Source organism: Fusarium phalaenopsidis (assembly GCF_050370095.1).
Source record: "Fusarium phalaenopsidis strain FUZ10S chromosome Unknown contig_32304, whole genome shotgun sequence".
Taxonomy (NCBI): Eukaryota; Fungi; Ascomycota; class Sordariomycetes; order Hypocreales; family Nectriaceae; genus Fusarium; species Fusarium phalaenopsidis.
The window spans coordinates 5,117,363-5,139,312 of NW_028145404.1; the positions used below are offsets into that span (position 1 = coordinate 5,117,363).

General features: G+C 44.2%; 5 protein-coding genes across 5 annotated transcripts; 4 read left to right on the forward strand and 1 right to left on the reverse strand.

The window, feature by feature from the left end:
- Positions 1–156: 156 nt before the first annotated feature.
- LRP88_10844 (SDR family oxidoreductase) lies at positions 157–1,086 on the forward strand (the record flags this gene model as incomplete). Its single annotated transcript, XM_083247293.1, has 4 exons — positions 157–199; positions 251–782; positions 839–956; positions 1,015–1,086. The coding sequence occupies 4 exons, from the start codon at positions 157–159 to the stop codon at positions 1,084–1,086; spliced, it is 765 nt and encodes a 254-aa protein (XP_083098406.1).
- Positions 1,087–1,603: 517 nt separating this feature from the next.
- LRP88_10845 (uncharacterized protein) lies at positions 1,604–2,786 on the forward strand (the record flags this gene model as incomplete). Its single annotated transcript, XM_083247294.1, has 4 exons — positions 1,604–1,696; positions 1,755–2,039; positions 2,098–2,424; positions 2,481–2,786. The coding sequence occupies 4 exons, from the start codon at positions 1,604–1,606 to the stop codon at positions 2,784–2,786; spliced, it is 1,011 nt and encodes a 336-aa protein (XP_083098407.1).
- A 1,761-nt stretch (positions 2,787–4,547) lies between these two features.
- Positions 4,548–6,131, reverse strand: LRP88_10846 (cytochrome P450; the record flags this gene model as incomplete). Its single annotated transcript, XM_083247295.1, has 3 exons — positions 4,548–4,803; positions 4,865–5,484; positions 5,538–6,131. The coding sequence occupies 3 exons, from the start codon at positions 6,129–6,131 to the stop codon at positions 4,548–4,550; spliced, it is 1,470 nt and encodes a 489-aa protein (XP_083098408.1).
- A 1,906-nt stretch (positions 6,132–8,037) lies between these two features.
- LRP88_10847 (uncharacterized protein) lies at positions 8,038–9,352 on the forward strand (the record flags this gene model as incomplete). The annotated part of the gene is made up of 4 exons (XM_083247296.1): positions 8,038–8,183; positions 8,242–8,322; positions 8,375–8,496; positions 8,556–9,352. 4 exons carry the CDS (start codon positions 8,038–8,040, stop codon positions 9,350–9,352), a joined length of 1,146 nt encoding a protein of 381 aa, XP_083098409.1.
- A 1,394-nt stretch (positions 9,353–10,746) lies between these two features.
- On the forward strand, positions 10,747–12,394 carry LRP88_10848 (uncharacterized protein; the record flags this gene model as incomplete). Its single annotated transcript, XM_083247297.1, has 5 exons — positions 10,747–10,851; positions 10,906–11,138; positions 11,191–11,459; positions 11,517–12,150; positions 12,199–12,394. 5 exons carry the CDS (start codon positions 10,747–10,749, stop codon positions 12,392–12,394), a joined length of 1,437 nt encoding a protein of 478 aa, XP_083098410.1.
- Between the last annotated feature and the right edge of the window lie 9,556 nt (positions 12,395–21,950).

A 21,950-nucleotide genomic window follows, 5' to 3' on the forward strand; every position in this document is an offset into this window, starting at 1 on the left:
AGTACTCAAAGGATGATAAAGCAAATCACCTCAGGCAGTTGGAATCTTTCTTATAAATAACGTTCAGTGACTTGATGGAGGAATAGAAGTACCTAGCAGTTTACGTCTTTACTCAGAATCACATTATCAACCAACGACCAAAATATTCACGTCACAATGGCTTCCAACTTTGTCTGTCTCATCACTGGAGCGAATCGAGGTTTGTAATTTCCACCAATCATGAGTTATGGTTCTAACATAAGCTTAATAGGACTTGGCAAAGGTCTTGTGGCGCATTACCTTGGTTTGCCTCACACCACCGTGGTTGCTGGCGTCCGAGATCCGGCCCATGAGACCACACAGTCTCTTTCCCAGCTGCCTCGTGGACAGGGAAGCCGTCTCGTCGTCGAGAAGATTGACGCTGGCTCGAACGAATCAATTCATGAAGCGATCCGTAGGATCACCTCTTCTGAAGACATTCAAGCACTCGACCTCGTCATCTCCAATGCAGGTGTTGGAGAAATCACAGGGCCCTTGACTGAGACGTCACTGGAATTGCTGCAAACCTATGTTCAGGTCAATGCGTATGCTCCATTGGAACTTTTCAAATCAACCCTGTCGCTTTTGCGAAAGGCTTCGCATCCCAAGTTCCTTGTCATCACGAGCGTTGGGGGATCTTTCCAGCTGATGAACACTACTCTACCCACTGCTGCCTACGGTGCCTCCAAGGCTTTGGCCAACTACTTTGTCAAATGGCTCAGCAATGAGCATCAGGATGTTGTGGTGTGGGCAATGCATCCCGGGTAAGTCCCTATCCCAATTGATCGACATGAGAATACATAGCTCATCAGATGACTAGATTTGTTGCCACGGACATGGGGAACTCAGCCGTGGAGGGTTTTTCCAAACTTGGTATTGACTTAGGATCACTCAAAGCCGCATCAGTGGAGGAGACTACTGATAGTATAGCTGGACTGGTGCGTGATAGTTTTGCCAACTGGCTTTGTGAAGGTTTTTTGCTAATGTACGCCGCAGGTGAGCAATGCTACTCACGAAAACACACATGGCAAGTTCCTTGGTCCGGATGGCAAGGAGCTGCCTTGGTAAATCGGTGCGACGCCAGGAAACTGTGACGATTTCATCGCAGGATGGCTGTAGATCAGCCCGTTCTTGCTTGAGAACATTACCAAGGGGCCCACTGTAAAGCTCCATCACCTCTTTCATAGCCTGTTCTTGGTTCCCTCTTCGCCTTGCGATACCTTATGACGGCCGAGCTAACTAGTAATTTCTCTTGTTCCGTACCTATGTGGAGTTCCGGTGGACAACATAACGTTATTCCACACCCTTGTCGCCTCAGTTGCTTAGAAATGCCAAGTATCCTTTTCTACGGACCCAATGAAAGCGTAGCCTGCCTCTTCACGCGTACATGCAGCGGCATCGCATGATACTAACTAACAAAGTCTATAAACTCCGATCCGCTACCTCCGCAGCGCTGTACCGCTATAAAATACTGACTTTAACACACGTCACTGCCTGTCTACGGCAATGCGCTTCAACTCGAATGATTCCTCCATACCTTACTCCAGCAGAAACACTCGCAAATACACTCAACCAATCGGTCATCATGGGCAACATCAGAGTTGCCGTAGCCGGCGCAACAGGCGAGACTGGCTCATCCATTGTCCGAGGATTGCTTGAATCGACCACAAGCAGATTTGTGAGTTGCTCTACTCAACACTCATGTCACATGGTACTAAATGATGACCAATGCTTAGCAAGTTACTGCTCTTATTAGGAAATCGTCGCTCTCTAAGCCAGAGGTTCTTGAGCTGAAAGAGATTGGTGTCAGGGTTGTAGGAGCGGACCTCACCGGACCTGAGGAAGATCTCAAGGCCATCTTAACGGATATGGACGTGGTAATCTCGGCCGTCAACGCAACCGCGATCTTGAATGAAATACCACTTATCAATGCGGCAAAATCCGCCGGCGTGGGACGTTATGTCCCTTGCTTCTTCGCCACCGTTGTCCCGCCAAACGGAGTTCTGAGACTCAGGGATGTGGTGAGTGTGACACAGCAGTCTACACACGCTGTCGTCACCCTGCTAACCGACCAAACAGAAAGAAGTGGTGTTTAATCACATCAAAAAGATATACCTGCCCTACACCGTCATTGATGTTGGCTGGTGGTACCAAATTGCACTCCCTCGGGTGCCATCTGGACGCCTTGATAAGGCGCTCGCGATGCCCGCAGAGTATATTCCTGGTGACGGAAATACCCCATCTGCTATGACAGATGTGAAGGATATTGGCCGCTATGTAGCCCGCATTATTGCTGATCCGCAAACTTTGAACCGGATGGTATTTGCATATACCGAGCTACACACGACAAATCAGGTCTATGACATAGTGGAGAAGCAGAGTGGCGAGACGATTGAGCGAAAATACGTGAGTGCCCAAGCAGAACCTGCTGGATCTGTGCGGAAAGACTAAATGGTCCCTAGATGCATGAAGATGAGATCAAAGCCGGAGCCGCTGCGGCGCAACAGTCCAACACCATCCCAGGATCTCTCGAGAACGTTTCGGAATCGCGGTTTCAGTATTGGAACAGCTGGGGTATCCGCGGTGACAACACCCCCGAATTTGCCAAGTATCTTGGATACCTCCTAGCCAAAGAGTTATATCCAGATCTCGAGGGCCGCACTCTTGAGGCTTACGTGAAGGATGCGTTAGGTGGGAAAGAACAGGCTGCTTGGCAGCAGGCATGGGCCATTTACACCAGAAACACCACCGCCGTCGACGAGAAGTGATAGAATTGCGAGATAGGTCAATCTTGAATGCTCTATCGAGAGCAGTTTCTTAGCCATTATTGTTCTCATCGTAGATATACACGAGAAGCCTACCAGGGGTGGGATTAACGTCATAGAACAACGTAGTCAAATAGGAGATTTTAGGAGAAAATCTGTGTGCTGTTTTCACGATTGAGATAATAAAGAATTAGCTGCATCATAATCATAAAACGAGTTATAGGTATAGTATGAGAATCTCGCCTCATAAGACGGATAATGGGCGCTGGCCAAACTTTGAGAGAATTAGATGCTACTGTATGCCAGAATGTCCAAAAGGATGATGCAGTGTTACAGTTGCATTTGCACCAACTAGATTAAAACGATGCCTTGTATTTACGCCAACTATCCGACTCTATACTACATAATAATCTTCTTCTGCCTCTCTTCACTCGTTTAAGTGGTAGAGGACGTCACGTACTGTAGGCTTTGTTTTCTTGCCCGTTCCTCGATGGTAGGTAGTCGTGGCGCTACCCTACACGGTGGCGGTGGCGGTGGCGGTGGTGCAGTGGGACATAAATGGTTTATGCCCCTCATTATCCTCACTGCCTACACAATGCAATCAACTCTAGTCAGAGGACTGACTTCGGCTTCATTACCATCGTCACTCCTTGAACATTTCCCCCTCTAGCCCGTTTCCTTCTGTGTTCTCTTAGTATAGCCCTCGTATTTTTTAAATAATGCCGCTTGAGGGTATAATTAATTTCTCCGCACAACCTCCCTGGATCCCTGCCTAGCGACTTGCAGCTAGTGCTCGATTCAATCGGCTCATAGACCATTTCGACGTTTCTCCTGATGCTAGAGCCAGTAGGGACTATGACCGAATGAAACTCGTCCGACTCTCTCATGAGTACGCTATCACTGCGGACTCTCAAGGAAACTTCTTAAGGGCATTCTTTGAGGCGGCAGGTCTTTAGATTAATGAGGATGAGGATCCTGATCTAGCCGACCCCCACAAAGAAACCAGGCTGCGTGACTCAATCATCAACTTTGCCGACTATTTGTTTAATAATTTCTTCTTGCCCTGTAGGTGCCCAGGATTGTCGTCTCGATTTGTCCTCTATCACTCATTGTCTCTCGTGTAGTGAAGGTGTCAACAAAGAAAACACCCCAGCCCTCTCCTGCTTCGCACTCGGCGGTACAGAGAGCACAGTCTGACCAGGCCCAGCCATTTCTCAGAACCCCTGAACGTGTGTCAACTCTCCGGGCGCTCTGCTTACTTCGAGATCGCCATCGCTGTGTCATATCACGACAATTCGATGAAAGGGAGGGCCTAACACGAATAGTCAACGTGCGTTGGCAAGGCTCCGTTCCTCTAATCACAGTGTGTTTTTAAGCAACAGCCTTTTAGTGTCATGGCTGTGTCGGTCAATGGGCGTCTTATTTGGAGTTTGTAGAGTCTCAGTCGGATGATTTCGAGGCGCCGTTGACTGTTTGTTCAGTTCCTGCAGTCTTTCGTATGGCTTTCGTGCTACTATGATCTTATAAGCTGCAAGATAGGTGAAACTGTATGTCTGATTGGTTATCTGTGTGGCATCCTTGATGTGATACATCCATATGGCCCTGTAAGATATTTGACAAATTAATTGATGCTCACATAACCTAGGACGTCCAGGCCATTGCCTCCTGGCCCGGGCTCGTTATAACCTGGGCTGCCATGCTTAAACAAGACGGTATTAAAACTGTCTAGGTGCAAACCCTGACCCGGCTGCACAGCTAGTCTTCCTACAGCTGAATCTTGCAACAGTGTCCCTTTGGCGCAATCAAAAATCGATTATCCATCTCCATCATGTCATCTGTCATTCCAGGATCAAGTTTAGCCCCTCGGCACTCCCGGAAAAACAGCGCTGTGGCAAGTCTCAGTTCCATCCAAGCTAGATGAAGCCCAATGCAGATGCGAGAGCCTGCGCCAAAGGGCGACATGGCTGTCTTTTGAGCTACTGTTAGTTGTGATTTATCCATAAATCTTTCGCCGTCAAACCTGCAGATTGTGAGTATGCATATCAGGTGTAAAAACGTCAAAAGAGGGCAAGCCATCATACCTGTGTGCATCTGGGAAGACGGTAGAGTCCCGATGCAGTGTGTAGGCTTGTGTACTGACCACTGTGCCTGGGGGGATGAAGTAGCCACGAACAGAGAGTCCCTTTCCAGGTACAACCCGTGGGAGCGCACCAGGAGCAGCACCATACAACCGCAGGGTCTCTTCAATAACACTGTTCAGAAGCGGGGCGCTCTTCAGTTCATCGAATGTCAGGTTAGAGCTCAGGCCACAGACTTCAGCCTCTAGCGCTGCCTGAAGCCGTGGCTGGCTGAGCACTGCCCAAACAAGATAGGTCAGGGTGATGGCTGTTGTATCGGACCCGGCAACAATTAGATTCCCTGCTTCTGTTCGAACAGTGGAATCCTTGATTTCCGTTTTTTCCTGGCCTTGCGCCTGAGCGAGCATCTGGCTAAACAGGTTTGCCGTACTGAGTCCGTCACTGGCACTGCTCATGTTCTGAACGGCTTTAGCGCCATGCTCGAAGACTACGTTGTCGGCATTTACGATGTCACGGATGCCTTTGAAAGGGAGGTGTCTCAAGATCGGGAAAATCCAGGACAGCTCGTTTCGGGCTACTCCACAGAGGAGGGCCGCTTGAATGGCATCGATGTACGGAGTTTGCTTAGAGCAGTATTAGCATCGTGGTATATAGAAAGAAACTGGGTGATATCTACCTTGCCTAATTCCAGCATGCGGAATGATTCACCGAATGAAAGATGAGCGATGACATCAGTCGCCATGAGGGTCCACCATTTCAGGATATCAGCGCTGCCATTCTGAGCGTCATTTTTGATCTTGGCCACGGCAAGTTGGGTCTTCTGCCTGATCTCGGGCTCCCAGTGCGTCAGAAGCGAGTTGTTGCTAAAGGCACGAGCAAAGAGCCGTCTTCGGGCGGCGTGTTGATGCGGATCACGCATGAAGAAAATGCCCGGCTCCCTGCCGGATCTGAGCTTGTCATACCAATCAGACTTGGTGAATCCAGATCCGATCTTGTGGATTTGAGAAAAAGCTTCGAGATCGCTGATGGCTACCTCGTCGGGAGACACAAGAACCGCGGGCCCATATTTTAGGTGTAAAGAGTGGACAAAATGGACACGTCTGCCCGCCAATATGTGCCATTTGAGTACGATAGAGGTGACATGACTGTACCACGGGCCGGGAACATTTCGTAGCGGCGATGTGGCTGCTGAGAAAAGCCTATACGCTGCGGTGAGGATAATGACGCCAATGGCTAGGAGGGGTACCGAGGCTATGTTGATGAGACTCATTCTTGTAGGTTGGTTCTCAAGGATGCCAACTTAAGAATGGTAGACGTTGGTTGTTAGATCTAAGATTGAATATAAAATCGGCGGGGAAACCGGGGGTGGAGGACAGATATGCATGCTCGACAGGAGGAGTTGTCGGGAAGTGGGGTAGAGCATGGCCATCAATATGCTTGGACAATTGTTATGAGCTGAGGGAGGCGACAAGACGCTGGGTTTCATTGGGCCAGTGAGCTTTGTACCTCGGCAGTTTCAAGGTGAGGGTTTCGGATTGTGGCCCACTAACCCGGTGGACTACCCGGGACGCAAGAATCTCTGTCTTGGATGGGCTCAGGGCTCTCTTGAGTGTGAGATGATTGAAGGGGAAATTATTCCAGAAGTTTCTCCTTGATGATCCTCTTGTACTGAGACTCATTGGGTTTGATGGTTCCTTAAAGTAAAATCCCAGTTGTTTCGCTTTTGCATTGCATCACTGTGTTATTCGGAAGGACTCGTTGTGTCTGACGAGCATCTCGCCATTCCCAAAGAAGCCATGATGTGATGGGTGTCATGATTGCAAAGAGAGCACCTGTTCCAATGATTCCAAGAACATAGTTGGCCAGCAATCCCCATCCAGACAGCCTTGGCAACTTGGTTCTCGGTCACGACGGTCCGTAATTGTACATCAGTTTGCCGATTATACAGGAATGTCACTAGTCGTTAAAGGAATTGACAACAACTGGACTGGCCCGGCGTTGATGAAGAAAGTGTAGTGGTTGACATGGTAGGTGTAGAAAGCAGATCATCTCTCCAGCTACAAGCATCGGTAGGTCTGAGCCATATTCGGTCTTGCATAGAGTTGATAGTCGACTAAATAATCGCTTTCAATATGAATATAGGGCACGGATATCAAGCTTCTATTGCGCCGCTAAAGAGATTAGAGTTTGGTGCTTCACCGCTCGTTCCGTGGTCGTGGGACCAGAGCTAATCTGCGGTACTCCACTAACTGCTAAGAAGGCGGGAGACAGTCTCGCGTAATCGACGAAACGGTCAAGTGGTCACAGCTTGTTATCGACAAAGCTGTGGCCGCTTTGCGTTAGCCTTCCCCCGCACCCCGGACTTTGGCATGTCCATCATCGGATTGCTTCCAGATGGGGAAGGAATCAGAACTTGGTCAAAGGGCTCAAAGAAGCGGCAGGGGGTAAGCTTACGAGCAACCCAATGGAAATGAAGCAAGCAGAACAGAGCAGATGGTGAGCCAACTACCTCGGTAGATAACGCGTCACCAACCTGAAGTAGCGAGTTAAGGTCAAACACTATAGACAGTATTTATGCTCAACTGACTCCTCTCTCGACGGTTCCCATCCTCTCGGCAATGAGTAAAACTCAGTCATCCCTCCATTTCACTAATACCGTCTTCTTTTTGATCATTACACCAACCCAAGGTCCATGACACCATGTGGCAACTCTGGGCTTTTTTTGTTGCTGCGCTTCTAGTCACACCATCTGGTGCGGATAGATATACTCCACCGTTGGGAAGAGCTCGTAACGGATCGTACCATGGTATTTACAACCAACATTACGGCGTGGAAACCTTTCTTGGGATTCCGTATGCCCAGCCTCCGGTGGCCGACTTGCGCCTGCGACAACCCCAAAGCCTTAATTCCTCTTGGCAGGGCGTGCGCAATGCAACCGCGTATGGGGACTCTTGTGTTGGTTATGGCGACGACACGGAGCTTGTCTCAGATGGTCATGTTAGTGAGGATTGCCTGACACTCAACATCATCCGCCCTGCTGGAACTGTTGCCTGCTCTAACCTGCCGGTGCTTGTATGGATCTACGGGTGAGTTTCAAGCGCAATCTCAGCCATGTTAGTCTGACTTGAGACAGAGGCGGATTCACCGCGGGTACAAGCCGTGACCAGCGTTACAACATGACCTTTATTGTTGAACATTCTCTCCGTATTGGGAAGCCCATCATGGCGGTCAGTATCAACTACCGTCTAGCAGGGTATGGTTTTCTTTACTCAGATGAGATTGCCAAAGCCGGACTTGCCAACCTGGGCTTGAGAGATCAAAGGTAGGTGCTCATAGACTGGAATGCAAGCGACATTCTACACTCGCTGAACTGGCTGTAGGATGGCTCTCCACTGGATTCAGGAGAATATTGCTGGCTTTGGGGGCGACCCTGACAAAGTCACCATCTGGGGAGAGAGCGCGTAGGGCCCCCATGACTCCCTGCAAGTGATCTTGGACTGACTGGACTTGTAGTGGCGCGATGTCAGTGGGCTACCAAGTGCGTGCCTTCAATGGTAGAGATGACAAACTGTTCCATCGTGCCATGGCAGACTCTGGTGCTATCGTGGGGGTATTCGCAGGAACTACCAGAGAAGGTACTGCCCTATCTTCTAACAAGAGTGTGCTGACCATGACTAAATGACATTTTCTTCAGGAATCGCCAAGGTCTACAAGAACGTTACGAGAACACTCGGCTGCCATGCATCGACTGATCACTTGCAGTGCCTTCGAGCTGTTCCAGCAGACAAGTTCAAAGATGCCATAGGAGCTTCTTTAAGTGTAGGGTCTGCCTACCGACCGCTGGTTGACGGCGATATTGTTGCAGCATCCGGAATCAAGCAGATGAAAGAGGGTGCTTTTGTCAAAGTTCCGTTCATCGCTGGGGACAACACAGACGAGGGAACCGGGTTTTCCCCCTTTGGCATCAACACCGAAGCCGAACTGAGATCATATCTCCGCACGTATGAGTTCCCGGAGCAGGATATTTCAACTCTCCTAGACTTGTACCCTGCTGGCTCTACGGACCTGATCCTTCACAACCTGGAGCCCTGGAATGCAACCATTGGAGCACAGTGGTCTCGTGTGTCATCCATCATCAGTGACTTGACGTTTATCGCACCCACATACCTCTCCACCCGAGACTGGGTCAAGGCCTCGGATGCACCACTCTACCATTATCGATACGATGTAACACCAAATGGGGTCCCCAATGTCTGGTCTGCTACTCATTTCATGGAGGTCCCGTTCTTTTTCCACAATACAGAGGGGACAGGCTTCCCTGACAAGTCGCCACCTTGGCTTGGGCCGAATCCCTTCGACAACCTGCCCCAAGCCGCCTTAGCATTGACCGACACTATGTGCGCAATGCTAGTATCGTTTGTTCACACTGGCGACCCCAACACCTTTTCAGGTAGGCTGCCACCGTCTGTCCTGGTCTACGCGGTTAGCTGACCTTTCTAGGTACCTCTGTCAAATGGCCGCGCTTTACAGCCGATGGGAAGAAGAGGATTCTTTTTGCTAGCAACTTCACGACCAATGTCGAAACTGATACAATCAGGACCCGTCAACATGAGTATCTCGTGAGCAAGTTTGAGGAACCGAGTTACCCTTGGAATCAAATGCGTCAGGTATAGGCGTCAAGCTTGAGTCGCAGAACTGGTCAAAGTTGAGATTACACACTCAAACCCCTACCATTCCAGCGGTTTTTGCCATCCATTATACTACTTAACTTCTACGCGGAGTCGGAATCTGAATTCGGAAGCGGGTTGCCCAGGTGTTCATAGTACAGTACTTCGTAACATTCACACAAGCGGGCAAGGCTTTGCGTCTGCTGTAGTTTGAAACGGTTGTCTTGATAATTTTATTTTTCTCACTCGCCCCAAACTCGATGAGAGATGAAACGTTGAAAGGGCCGCATGCCATGAACCGAGTACAATCACCGACGTCTTTGGCAGCTGCTTGCAGGGGCACAAAAAGCTTCCCACTCACATCAAGGCATGACCCTTGAAAATCTCACCCCAAATCAGATCCGACCAACCCCTCAGGAGGCCCAGATCCGAGCTAAAGGATTGAATACTTTGATATATTTAATTATTAATCTTTTTCTTTTCCCTTCTTATAGCAACAGGGAGGTCCTAGCAAAACCCTGGGTCTTGACGATCCCATGAGTGCCCACAAGGCTCCAAGCAGTACCTTGCCCCAGTGTTATGTCGTTAATAATTGGCTGCTTTTCTTATTCAGATAGCTGCTAAAGTCTTATCATCAGGACATTTAGTTCTCAAGCAGACAATAGATGGCGAAGATGTATCGCCGCCACTGGGAGCTCTGCTTGGTCCTGACCCCCCGTTGTGACCTCCTTGGAGCCTTGTGGGTACTCATGGGATGGTTACTCCCGGAACGGAAATGAAAGGTAATATTTCTCAGCCAGGTTCGTGGCGAATGACGGGGCGTTCTCTAACCCCAGTCGCGCCAAATGATGTGGCTGCGCTTGGACAATGGTTTCCGAGCATGCCCCTCCCAATCATACCACCCAACAACTGAGATCCCGTGAAATCCCTCGAGATACCGGCCCCCGCACGGAATCTTTCACTGAACCCAAGTCATCCCGGGTTGCAATACCTAACCAACCATGCGCCCCGCAAGGGAAATATCTGGGGAAGATTACGGGGTAAGTTAGACTAGACCATTGATCTGCATGAGAGGTTGTGGAGAACCTTGCAATGTCTCCCTGTCTACTCCGGCCATATGGAGGATAAAAGGACCGACATTGGTCATTCATGTTCCTTTTTCACCGACAGCTAATCTCTGTATCACCTTGAAAAACCGGCAATTCTTCAGACAAAAACATGATCGACAACAAACCCGAGACCGCCGACGTTGAGAAGGCGTCGATGGATGCTGGCCATCGCGTTCTCGTTCCAGATGCTGCAAATCGTCGGATCAGACAGGCGGTGCGGGAAATCCGATCCTGCAAAACTCACCAGACTACTAACGCCTGTGTATAGTTCGATCGCCGAGTCCTGCCCATCGTCTGCTGCCTCTATATCCTCTCCTATCTCGACCGTGGTAATATTGGCAACGCCAAAACCGCCGGGGCACAAGCTGATCTCGATCTCAACTCCTCGCAATGGGCTTGGGTACTTAACTCGTTTTACATCGCTTACATTCTCTTTGAATGGACAACCATGTTTTGGAAAATCTTCCCTGCACATATTTATGTCGCGATTCTCTGTGTTGGGTATTACTATCTAACTCGGTCACATTGAATGATGCTGATGTGAGACTACTAGCTGGGGTGCTGCTGCGATGTGTTCGGGCGCGGCTCAGAATATGTCCCACTTGATTGTCACCCGTGTTTTTTTAGGGATCTTCGAGGCAACCTTCGGTGCTGGTGCCCCTTTTTTCCTATCATGCATCTACAAACGAGGCGAACTCGGTCTTCGAATGTCGATCCTGCTAGGCATGTCACCGCTCGCCAATACCTTCGCCTCAAGTTTAGCATATGGTATTACCCATATTCGAGGGTCTTTGGAGCCATGGAGGCTCTTGTTCATCATTGGTACGACACTTTACGCATCGTGAAGATTCACATGCTAACAACGAATCTCACACTCAGAGGGCGCCCCTACTGTTCTATTTGCGCCGATCGTCTACTTCTTCTTGATCGACTCTCCGGCTACTGCCAAGTTCCTCACTGACGAAGAGAAGACATTTGCTATCGAACGTCTACAAGTCCGTGACAACACATCACGGGGCGCGGTCAGCTGGAAGCAAATCGTCGCTGGGATGCTGGATTATAAGAACTATATTCACGCCATTATTCATTTCTGCTGCAATTTTTCCTTTGCAGCTCTATCCAACTTTCTTCCTACTATCATCAACAGCATAGGGTATGACTCTATTACGGCTCAGGGCTTGACAGCACCTGTATACTTGGCTGCATTTCTTCTTTGCATTCTTTCGGCATTTGCCTCTGATAAGTACGGGAACCGCGGGTTTATTGTTGCTGGGTTTGCAGCCATGGGTGCGACTGGTTACGGCATCCTAGCTGGCATGGAGAAGGCGGCGCTCAGGTATCTCGGAGTGTGGTTCGCTGCATGTGGCATCTTTCCGGCGCTCGCCATCAATATCACCTGGCTACTCAACAATCAAGGCGGGGACTCGAAGAAAGGCGCCGGTCTTGCCATTTCACTAATCCTTGGGCAATGCTCATCTCTCATCAGCAGCACTGTCTTCCCATCAGAAGACGCGTATGTCAATCCCCTGGCTTCTTATAAAACTAGCTAACCTAGTACCAGGCCCTTCTTTAGGACAGGATGTGCCATCGGCTGTGGCATGAGCGGTGTCATAGTGCTTCTGTCGCTAGGCATGCACTTCGCTCTGGCAAGAGAGAATAGGCGTAAAGATGAACTATATGGGCCGGTGGATTCTGATATACAAGTGGATGTCTCTGAGGAGGGGGATTATGACCGTCACTTTCGATATTTCACGTGAGGGAGGATCGGTCAGACTGCATCTCCGATGACCGCAGCAGCCAACATGGCGTTAGTCTAATCTATTACCGTAGTGACGCGAGGAGGTTGTTGCCGCTCGCGTGCGCGATGTCAATTGGTACGGTATTGTGTTCTTTGTTATAGTCGAAGCCCGATCCTTGATGGGATAACTGAGCCAGAAGACAGTCAACTGGTATGGTTCGTCTGATAGATTCCCAACCCGTCGGCCTGTGGGCCCAAGCGAAATCGAGGCCACGGGTAAAATTTATATCAATAGAAGCTTCTTCCACCGATTACGTCGTTGTTTGTGGCAAGATGGTCAGTGAGGTGGTGCCAGTCGGCTCCGTTTATCGGCAGTGATGGTTGCCAAAGCAAGCTCTTAGTCAGCCCTGTGGCTTTATTGGCGACCCATACCTGCACCGGGGCCGGTGCAAATAAGACCACGTGACCTCTGCACCGGGGCCGGTGCAAATAAGATCTGTTATATAAGGGGCATACATGGCCTTATTAAAAGCCCACAAACCCACCGACCAACAGCCTCTAGAGGATCAATTAAATAATCAATAGCTTCTACAGCATCAGCTCAACATACTGCTCTTTTCCCCTGCTCCAATGGACCCAATGGAGGCCTCTCTTTACTTCCCTGATGATATCCTCCCCCCTGAGGACCACTACAGCTCACGGGAGGAGTTACGCACAGCAATCAACGCCTAGGCAGCGCCACGAGGCTATGCCTTCGTGATCAAGAGATCTAAGAAGACAAAGAACGGTAGAAGGGAAGTCATCTTCCACTATGACCGTAGAGCAAGGCGCATACCTATAGCCGCAGCCTCGAAGCAGCGTCAGGCTAATACCCGCCGCACGGGATACCTCTTCTCTATCACTGCAAAGGAGAGCCTAGATAAGACTATATAGAGTCTAAGGCATCGTCCTAGAGCTAGCTTTAGTTAACATAACCACGAGCCAAGTATTAGCCAGCAGGCATATCCAGCACATTATTAACTATTAAGCCTAGAGGAATCAACAGTCTAAAAGCTCTCCTATGCTGGCATTGCCCCGAAGAAGATTAGATCCTTCTTATATATGAATTCTAATACACTTACTACGCGTTAAGATATCTATAATTATATTACATAGGGCAAGCGAGATCTTACTATGGGCCAAAGCAATATACATGCCCTTACTAATTAGCTCGAGAGTAAGGGCTTCTAGAGTTAAATTCGCCTCGATGAGACTAGCAGGGTTATAGCAGTTATATTTATATATCCGCGGTCACTAGGATACCTCAAATTATATCCTAAAGTGCTTATTATAGACTATACCTATAAGACCAATATATATAAGATACCTCTTCTTAATATTATTAGTATTAACTCCTATTAGCGGTCCTTCTATATTATATTTATATTCCTTAGTAGCGAGAAAGAAGATAACTATATATAAGCCCTTAAACGGTTACGGTTAATATATAAGCTTTATAAAATAACCCTTCCATCTATAATACTCACAGATCATTGCCTTGCTTATATAAATGCTATTTCCTCTCCCTCTTACTTCCCTGGGTTAATCCCGCTACTATGCCTATAGCATATTAATAGGGTAGTTCTAACTTATTATAAACCTACTTTTACTTAACGTATATAATAAGCGAGTGGAATAGATAAGCGAGTAGAATACTTTCCTTAACCTTTAAAATAAAAATCGCTATAAAAATATAATAAATTATCTAATTAATTAAAACTTATCGCTATACTCTTCCCCAGACGTCTCAATCACTACCTAATAGGTCCTTGCATTATGGCCGGGCTTGCCGCAGATATTATAATGCTAAACCCCTAGTCGCGCCGACCTCCCTTGACCACTACTCCGCGATGATTTAGCCACTACCTACGCATTAATATCCATTTAATTAATTACCTGCCTTCCTTCCTCTACCATTATAACCCCTCTTTTCTATAGCTAGGTTCTTTTTGCCCTCCGGCGCCGACTAAGTATCTTATTTGCCTCCCGAAGGTCTTTATTCTTAGTAGCTAGTAAGGCAACCCGATGCATAACTGCCTTTATCCCCTTCTTAAGAGACCTTAGGGCTTTAAGGATTAACTCTAGGGAGCTACTTTGATGCCTTCTAATTCGTCTTTTAAGATATTTAGACTAAGATCTGGCCTTAAGCATAGTCTTTGGGGTCCTTGAGACCCAATAGGTAGAGGGTTTAGCCCCCTCCTTAACCGGCGTTGGAGTCTATAGCTATATATTAAGCTTTAAGAGTATACTTTCCGGGTTAAGAGGAATAAGCCTAGCTCCTTTAAAACCTCCCTTGATATTTCTTTCTATTATAGTGGCTTAATATGCGGCATAAAAGGCTAGAAAGAACTTAGTCTTTAAAACATAGGTTATAGAGCATCTAATTAGATACTCTATTTCTCGACCATAAGCCTTTTTAAGTGGCCCAAAGCACCCAACGTCAAGAGGCTAAAGCAGATAAGATAAATAAGGCGGCATATAAAGCGTAATAATATTATTCTCCTCGCAATATATCTCAAAGTCGGCCGAGTGGTGGCTTTCATGCCCATCGAGGATTAGAAGACGATAGGGACTAGTTGATCGGTTGGTTATGTGCCGATTGAAGTGCTTTAGCCACTCGAGACCTATCTCGTTATTAGTCTAGCTATTTTGAGACGTCGCAATAGCCCAATCGCCCGGGAGGTTGCTTTCTTGGTACCAATTGGCGAGGTGATATTGGCCCGTAACCACGATGAACGGCTAGATAGCCTGGCCTTCCGCATTGATCGCCTGAATGACTATAACCTATTCCCGGTCTCTAGGCTATACTAATTTCGGTCTTCCACGCCTTTCTGCGCCTATGATGACTATTCCGCTCTAAATTAGGCCTATTATAAAGCTAGTCTCATTAAAGTTATAGATATCACCTAGGGTAATATTATATTTCGCGATTATATTCTCTATAAGCCTAAACTAATCGCGAATAATAGCTAGATCTTCGCATTTGGCTCTCTGATAGTCGTATTTATGAAAAAAATGCGTCTTAAGCTCTTAGTATCGCTTAATGAAGTTAGAAGCCTAGCGCTTGCCGATAGGTGGCGCATCGCAGTCGGCAAGCAATTAATTAGCTATTTCTTTAATATTACGCAGTCGCGGAGGAAATCCTCGCGAATCTAAGTTGAGAATAAACTAAATAATAATCTATTCCTCTAGATCAGATAGTTTCCGTGACTTTGGTATAGTATCACGTGGAGAAAGAATGCCTTGTTGCCGGCGCCATAGCATCATAGGACTAACTTTATAGATCTTTGCGGCGCATCAGAGAGATAATTTTAGGTTATTTTAAAGGGCTTAAAGAGCAAGAAGGATATTAGCTTCTTTATTTAACTATGACATACTGGGTGGTTAGGAATTAATTAATTAAATAGAGATGATATTAGTTGAGGGATTTTTGTTCCACTCGCTTGTCTGTTCTACTCGCTTATTATATATGTTAGTATAAAAGTAATATTAAAAGGAATAACGATTAGGACTAATTCTATGCCTATTAACACGAGCTTATAGCCTCACCGACTAAAGAGATCTATAACGAGAGAGTTAAGAAGTTTAAGGAGTATTATATCCCTACTTATATTAATAAAGTAGGTTATATTATAGAGACTTAGCTTAACCTCTATAAGGAGAGGTTTATTAAGGCATAGGTTAATAAATATCTATACTTTAAGCAATATATTACATCGCGATGCAAGGGCATCTACTAGCTTATTAAATCTCACTTAAACGACTTATAAGCTAACCTCTTTAAGGCCTAGAGGATCATCAGGCTTATTCTCACAAACCAGCTCGCCGAGCTAGAGGCCAACCAAGCCAGGCAACATATCAGCGCACCTCTTCGACTATTAGGTATATTATTTAGTAATATACGCGGTTAGATCTCGCATAAAGCCTTGCATAAGGTAAATGCTCAACGGGAGCAACTATTAAAGAAATATCCTTCCTGTACAGGAGTCTTTAGCTAAACCCTTGGCCTGCCTTATTGTTACGGGCGAACCCGTGAGGAAGGTTATTTCCCCCTGGAAAAACCAAGACCGGAGAAATCCTTCTCCCTAGCCCCGCTGCGAGCCCTGCATAAAACCCGCAGCGAGGCCATAGCTAGTTCTTTTCCTTTTCTCTCCCTTCCTTAGTCTTAGATATTCAATCAACCAGTTTACCTTAGCTGCATAAGCTCCGGTCCGACCCTAGCATTATCTAAGACTCAACCATAGCTCACTACTCGGTAGCAGAGAGCTTATTACGAATCTATGCAATGGAAGAAGGTAACCCCGGGGGAATGTCCGTGAGGGAAACCGCCCTTATGAACCTGATTAGGGATCGACTAAGCTAGTTTATGGCACCCCTGCAGAGTCAACTTAATAACCTATTACTACGCATCGAGGAAGCAGAGCGCTCGCGGGCAGCTAATAGCGAATAGCTAGCTAATACTCTTAGGCCACTCTAAGAGCAGGTTATGCACCTATCCACATAGTTCTAGACATTTTAATAGCCCTACCTACCTACTAATTACTAGCCCCCCTTTATTAAGAATAAAATAAATATATAGCTCCCTCTAAATAACCCTCCTAAGGAGCCTATTATAAATAAAATTACCCTTAAACCACTAGTAGTACCTAGAACTATACCCTGATATAAACCCCTCCTAGACCCTCCTAAGTTTTTAAGAAATCACCGCAAATACCTTTTATAATTATAGTAAATATATAATAAACTCTTATTAGATATTAAGTTTTACCTAATAAGCTAAGAGAGGTTTTACTTAATTAACTTATATTTATTATAAAAAGCTTAAAGCTTAGTTATAGTATTTTATTAAGTAGGAGGCATAGGGGGTTATTATAACTCTAAGGACTTTATAAAATATCTTAATTAATCTAATAAAGACTAAAATATATAAGTATATATAATAAGCTTGCTACTAAAGCGCTATTAAAAGGCTAATAAGTCCTTTACTACCTTTTTATTAAAGTTTAAATAATATATTATAAAAGTAAGAGAAATAACCTAAGAAGATAAGGTAAAGATTACCTTTTTAAAAGGACTCTTAAATAAGCAGCTATATTATAGCTTAGTCACTATTAAGCTCCTAATAACTTATAACCTATGGATTAAATAAGTTTAAGAAGTGGCGTAGAAGCTTAAGAGGTTAGGCCTAGAAAGAGAGATAGTCTTAGAGAGGTCATAGCGTTATAGCTATTACCCTAGGGAAAGGAACCAACTAAATCGCAGCCGCCAATAGCCATAAGGTCCCGGTTAGATATAAGACTATAAGGGAGATACTAAGATAATAGGTATTAATAAGGCCGCTTAGGAGAAGCAATAGGTCCGCAAGGAACCCGCCGCAGACAAACAGAAGGCTTGCTTTAAGTATGGGTCTAAATAATACCTAGTAGCCAGCTATCCCTATTAGGCCTAATAACCCGACTAATAACGTACAGCCAGGGTTAGCCCTCTTAACGACTAAGTAGGAGACTTATAGCTATCTAGCGATAAGGACCTTAGCCCTAAAGATAAGGGAAAAAAGTAGCTTTAACGCGAAAATAGGCGTTAGAGCTAATAGAATAAGAGCTTAAAAGATAAGAAAAAAGGAAGTAAAATATACTTAGCGAGTCTATATTAATAGACCTGCGAATTAGTACTCGCAAGTGCTAAGCGCTCCTAGATAATAATTATAATATATTTACGCTAATTAATTCTTCCCTTACCTATAAGCTTAACCTACTATATATTAAAAAGAAATAATAGTAATTTTATAGCTTTATTATAAATAACTAGTTAGCAATAGCTAGAGGAGTCATTGCATTTATAATTAAGATCCAGGGGTATAAACGTCCCATATATATATACGCGGTAGACGGCCTTAATAGGGATATATACCTTAGTAAACCATAGATAGAAGCCAAAGACGTTATATACTTTGCGGCCTAGCGGCGAATCTAGCATAGGGCCGCTGGGATCTCGATATGCCTTACTTTAGAAAAAGAACCCAAAGCTATATAGTCAATTAGGAGCGCCTATCTAGTATCGGCCGCTACCTTCGCTAGTATCTGCCGATGAGCGAGGAAGCGGAGAGGCTATTAGGAAGACGTGGCTAGCTCTGTTATATTAGTCAGCCTAGTAGATATAGCCAAGGCGTTAAAGAAGCTCGATAATAAGGATGAACCTATTAACTTGGCCGAGCTAATTCCCTAAGAGATCCTATAAGCCTACCCGCGCCTCTTCTCACCCGCAGAGGCCTCGCAACTGCCCCCTTAGCGACTAAGCTACGATCACGAAATCAACCTAGTATAAGACTAGCATAGCAATAAGCCGACCTTACCTTAGGGACCCCTATACTTAATATTAAGAGAGGAACTTATAGTCCTAAGGAAAATACTTAATAACTTATTAGATAAGGGGTTTATATAAGCTAGTAGCTTATCCGCAGCGGCCCTTATATTACTAATTAAGAAACCTAGAGGAGGAGTCTATTTTTATTATAACTACCGCGCCCTTAATGCGATTACGCAGCGAGATTATTACTTACTCCCCTTAATCACGGAGACCTTAAGGATCTTAGCTAGAGCTAAGTGGTTTATAAAGCTTAACGTAGTAGCCGCTTTCTATAAGATTAGGATTAAAAGAGGGCACGAGGCTAAGATAGCCTTCCGTATTAGATTTAGGTTATATAAGTGGCTAGTGATCTTATTTAAACTTATTAGCGCCCCTGCTATGTTTTAGTGGTATATTAATAGCGCTTTTTAAAAATACTTAGATTAGTTTATTATAATATATATAAATAATATCCTAATCTATATAAATAAAACTTATAAAAAGCATATAATAAAGGTCTAGCTAGTTCTTAAGGCCTTAGAGAAAGCTAGGTTATACCTAGACCCTAAGAAGTATAAGTTTATAGTCTAAAAAGTAAAATATCTTAGCTTTATTATTAGAGTAAGAAAAGAGGTAGCCTATAATCTAAAGAAGTAATAAGTTATCTAAGAATAAGTAGCGCCCTTTATAATAAAGGGAGTATAAAGCTTTATAGGGTTTATTAATTACTACTAAGTCTTTATCCCTAACTTCTTAAAGATTATAAGGCCCTTAATAAGGCTTTATAAAAAGGAAATACCTTTCCTATAGGGTCCTAGTAAGAAAATAGTATTTTAAGAGCTAAAAAATTACTTTATAAATACCCCTATATTAGCGGAATTTAACCCTCTCTAGAAGACTTACCTAGAAACTAACTCTTTAAGTAATGCTAATAAAGGCATGCTCGCGTAATTAGACTTATAGGGAAGACTTAAGCTAATCGCATTCTTCTCGCGGCGATATAATCCTATAAAGTATAACTACCTTATTTATAATAAGGAGATATTAGTTATTATATACTACTTAGAAGCCTAGAGGTTAGAGCTATAAAGCTGCGGTTACTTTATTATCCTTATAGATTATAAGAACTTATATTACTTTATGACTAAGAGGATACTTATAGAGAGGCAAAGTAGATAGGCTAGTAAGATAGCTAAGTTTAACTTTAGCCTAGAGTATTAACCTGGCAGCTAAGCTATAGCGTCTAATACGCTAAGTCGCCGCGAATAAGATATCCCGCAAGGAGCTAAAGATAAAAAGGAGCAAGGGCGTTACCTATAGCTAATACCTACCTCTATATTACCTAGAGTAGTAAGAGGTAAGGAAGACCCTAGCGAAGTCGCTAAGGGGATATTACTAGCCCGAGCGGTCTTCTTGGAATACCTAGAGCTAAAATACCTATAGTAAATTATATTACTAGAGGATAAGATCTATAAGAAAGCCCTCGCAGCGGTCTAGCAATAAGATTATAGCTTTTACTTTTCCCTTAAGCTAAAAGTTAAAATTACTAAATATAAAATTAATTATACTAGAAGATTAATATATCGCGATAAGCTTTAAATCCTAGGAGGAGATAAGATAAATAAATATAATAAATAAGAGAAAGATACCCTATAAACTTATATTATCTAGGTAAAGTATAATATATTTATAGCTAGTTACCTAAGATAAGATAGTATTATAGCTTTAATATAAAAATGCTTCTTTTAGCTAAGGAGCTTATAGCTTATTTATAGCTTTATAGCTAATTATAATATATATAAGAAGAGTATAATTTAATAATAGCTAAAATAAGGATTACTTAAGTTATTATTAATACCTTAGTAACTTTATAGTAACCTCTCTATAGATTTTATAATAGACCTCTCGCCTATAAGACCCTTAGGGGCAAAGTACTTATAAGTAATTAAGGACTATCTAACCTAAGTAGTAATGCTTAAGGCTATAAATAGCATAAATGCTATAGCGTATATGCAGTGATTTCTTAGCTATTATTATTACTTTTATAGAATGCTAAAGTTAATTATAAGTAATAAAGGGTCTAATTAAATAAGTACTTTTTAATAAGCTCTTTACTAGCTCATAGGGATTAAGTAGCGCCTTAGCATAGCTTACTATCCTTAGATAAATAGTAAGCCTAAGTAAACTAATTAAGATATATAAGGCTACCTATAAGTATATATTAGTTTTAATTAAGATAATTAAGGTAAGCTCTTATTTATAGCATAGTTAGCGATAAATAATTATAACTAACATACATAATAAGCATGCATCGCATGCAAGCATGCATCGCACTTTTCCCTCTTATACCTAACTTTTTATTTAATTAATTAATTCTTTAATTATTAAATATATTAGACCTAAATACTAAGGCTAAAACTCTTCTTACTCTTTAAGCACTTTAAAATAACCTAAAACTAAGCATCTAACGCGCTATAAACCTCTATAGGATCTCTGAGCATAGGCTATATCGCCGGCAGAATGGCATTCAATCGCGATATAATTAGATCCCCCAATCGCGTCGACTATTTAATCTTAAGGAATAGATCATTATTTACTTCATTCTCGACCTAGACTCACGAGGATTTTCCCCCCGACTGCGTAGTATAAAAGAAATAGCTAATTAATTGCTTACTGACCGCGACGCGTTACTAATTGGTACGCATTAGGCTTATAACTTTATTAGATAATACTTAGAGCTTAAGACGCGTTTTTTTTAGAAATATAATTACTAGAGAGCTAAGTATAAAGATCTAGCTATTATTTATAACTAGTTTATGCTTATAGCGAATATAATCGCGAAGTATAGTATTTAATTAGATAATCTCTATAATATTAATAAGACTAGCTTTATGATAGGTATGATTTAGAGCGGAATAGTTATTATAGGCATAGAAAGGCGTGGAAAGCTAAAATCGGTGTAGCCTAGAAACTAAGAATAGATTATGGTCATCTAGGCGATTAATGCGGATAGCTAAGCGATCCCGCTGTTTATTATTAGTGCGGGCTAATATTACCTCGCTAACTAGTACTGAGAAAGTAACCTCCTGGGCGATTGGGCTATTGCGATGACCTAAAATAGCTAGACTGATAATAAGACTGGTCTCGAGTGGCTTAAGCACTTTGATTAGTATATAGCTAAGCGATTAAAT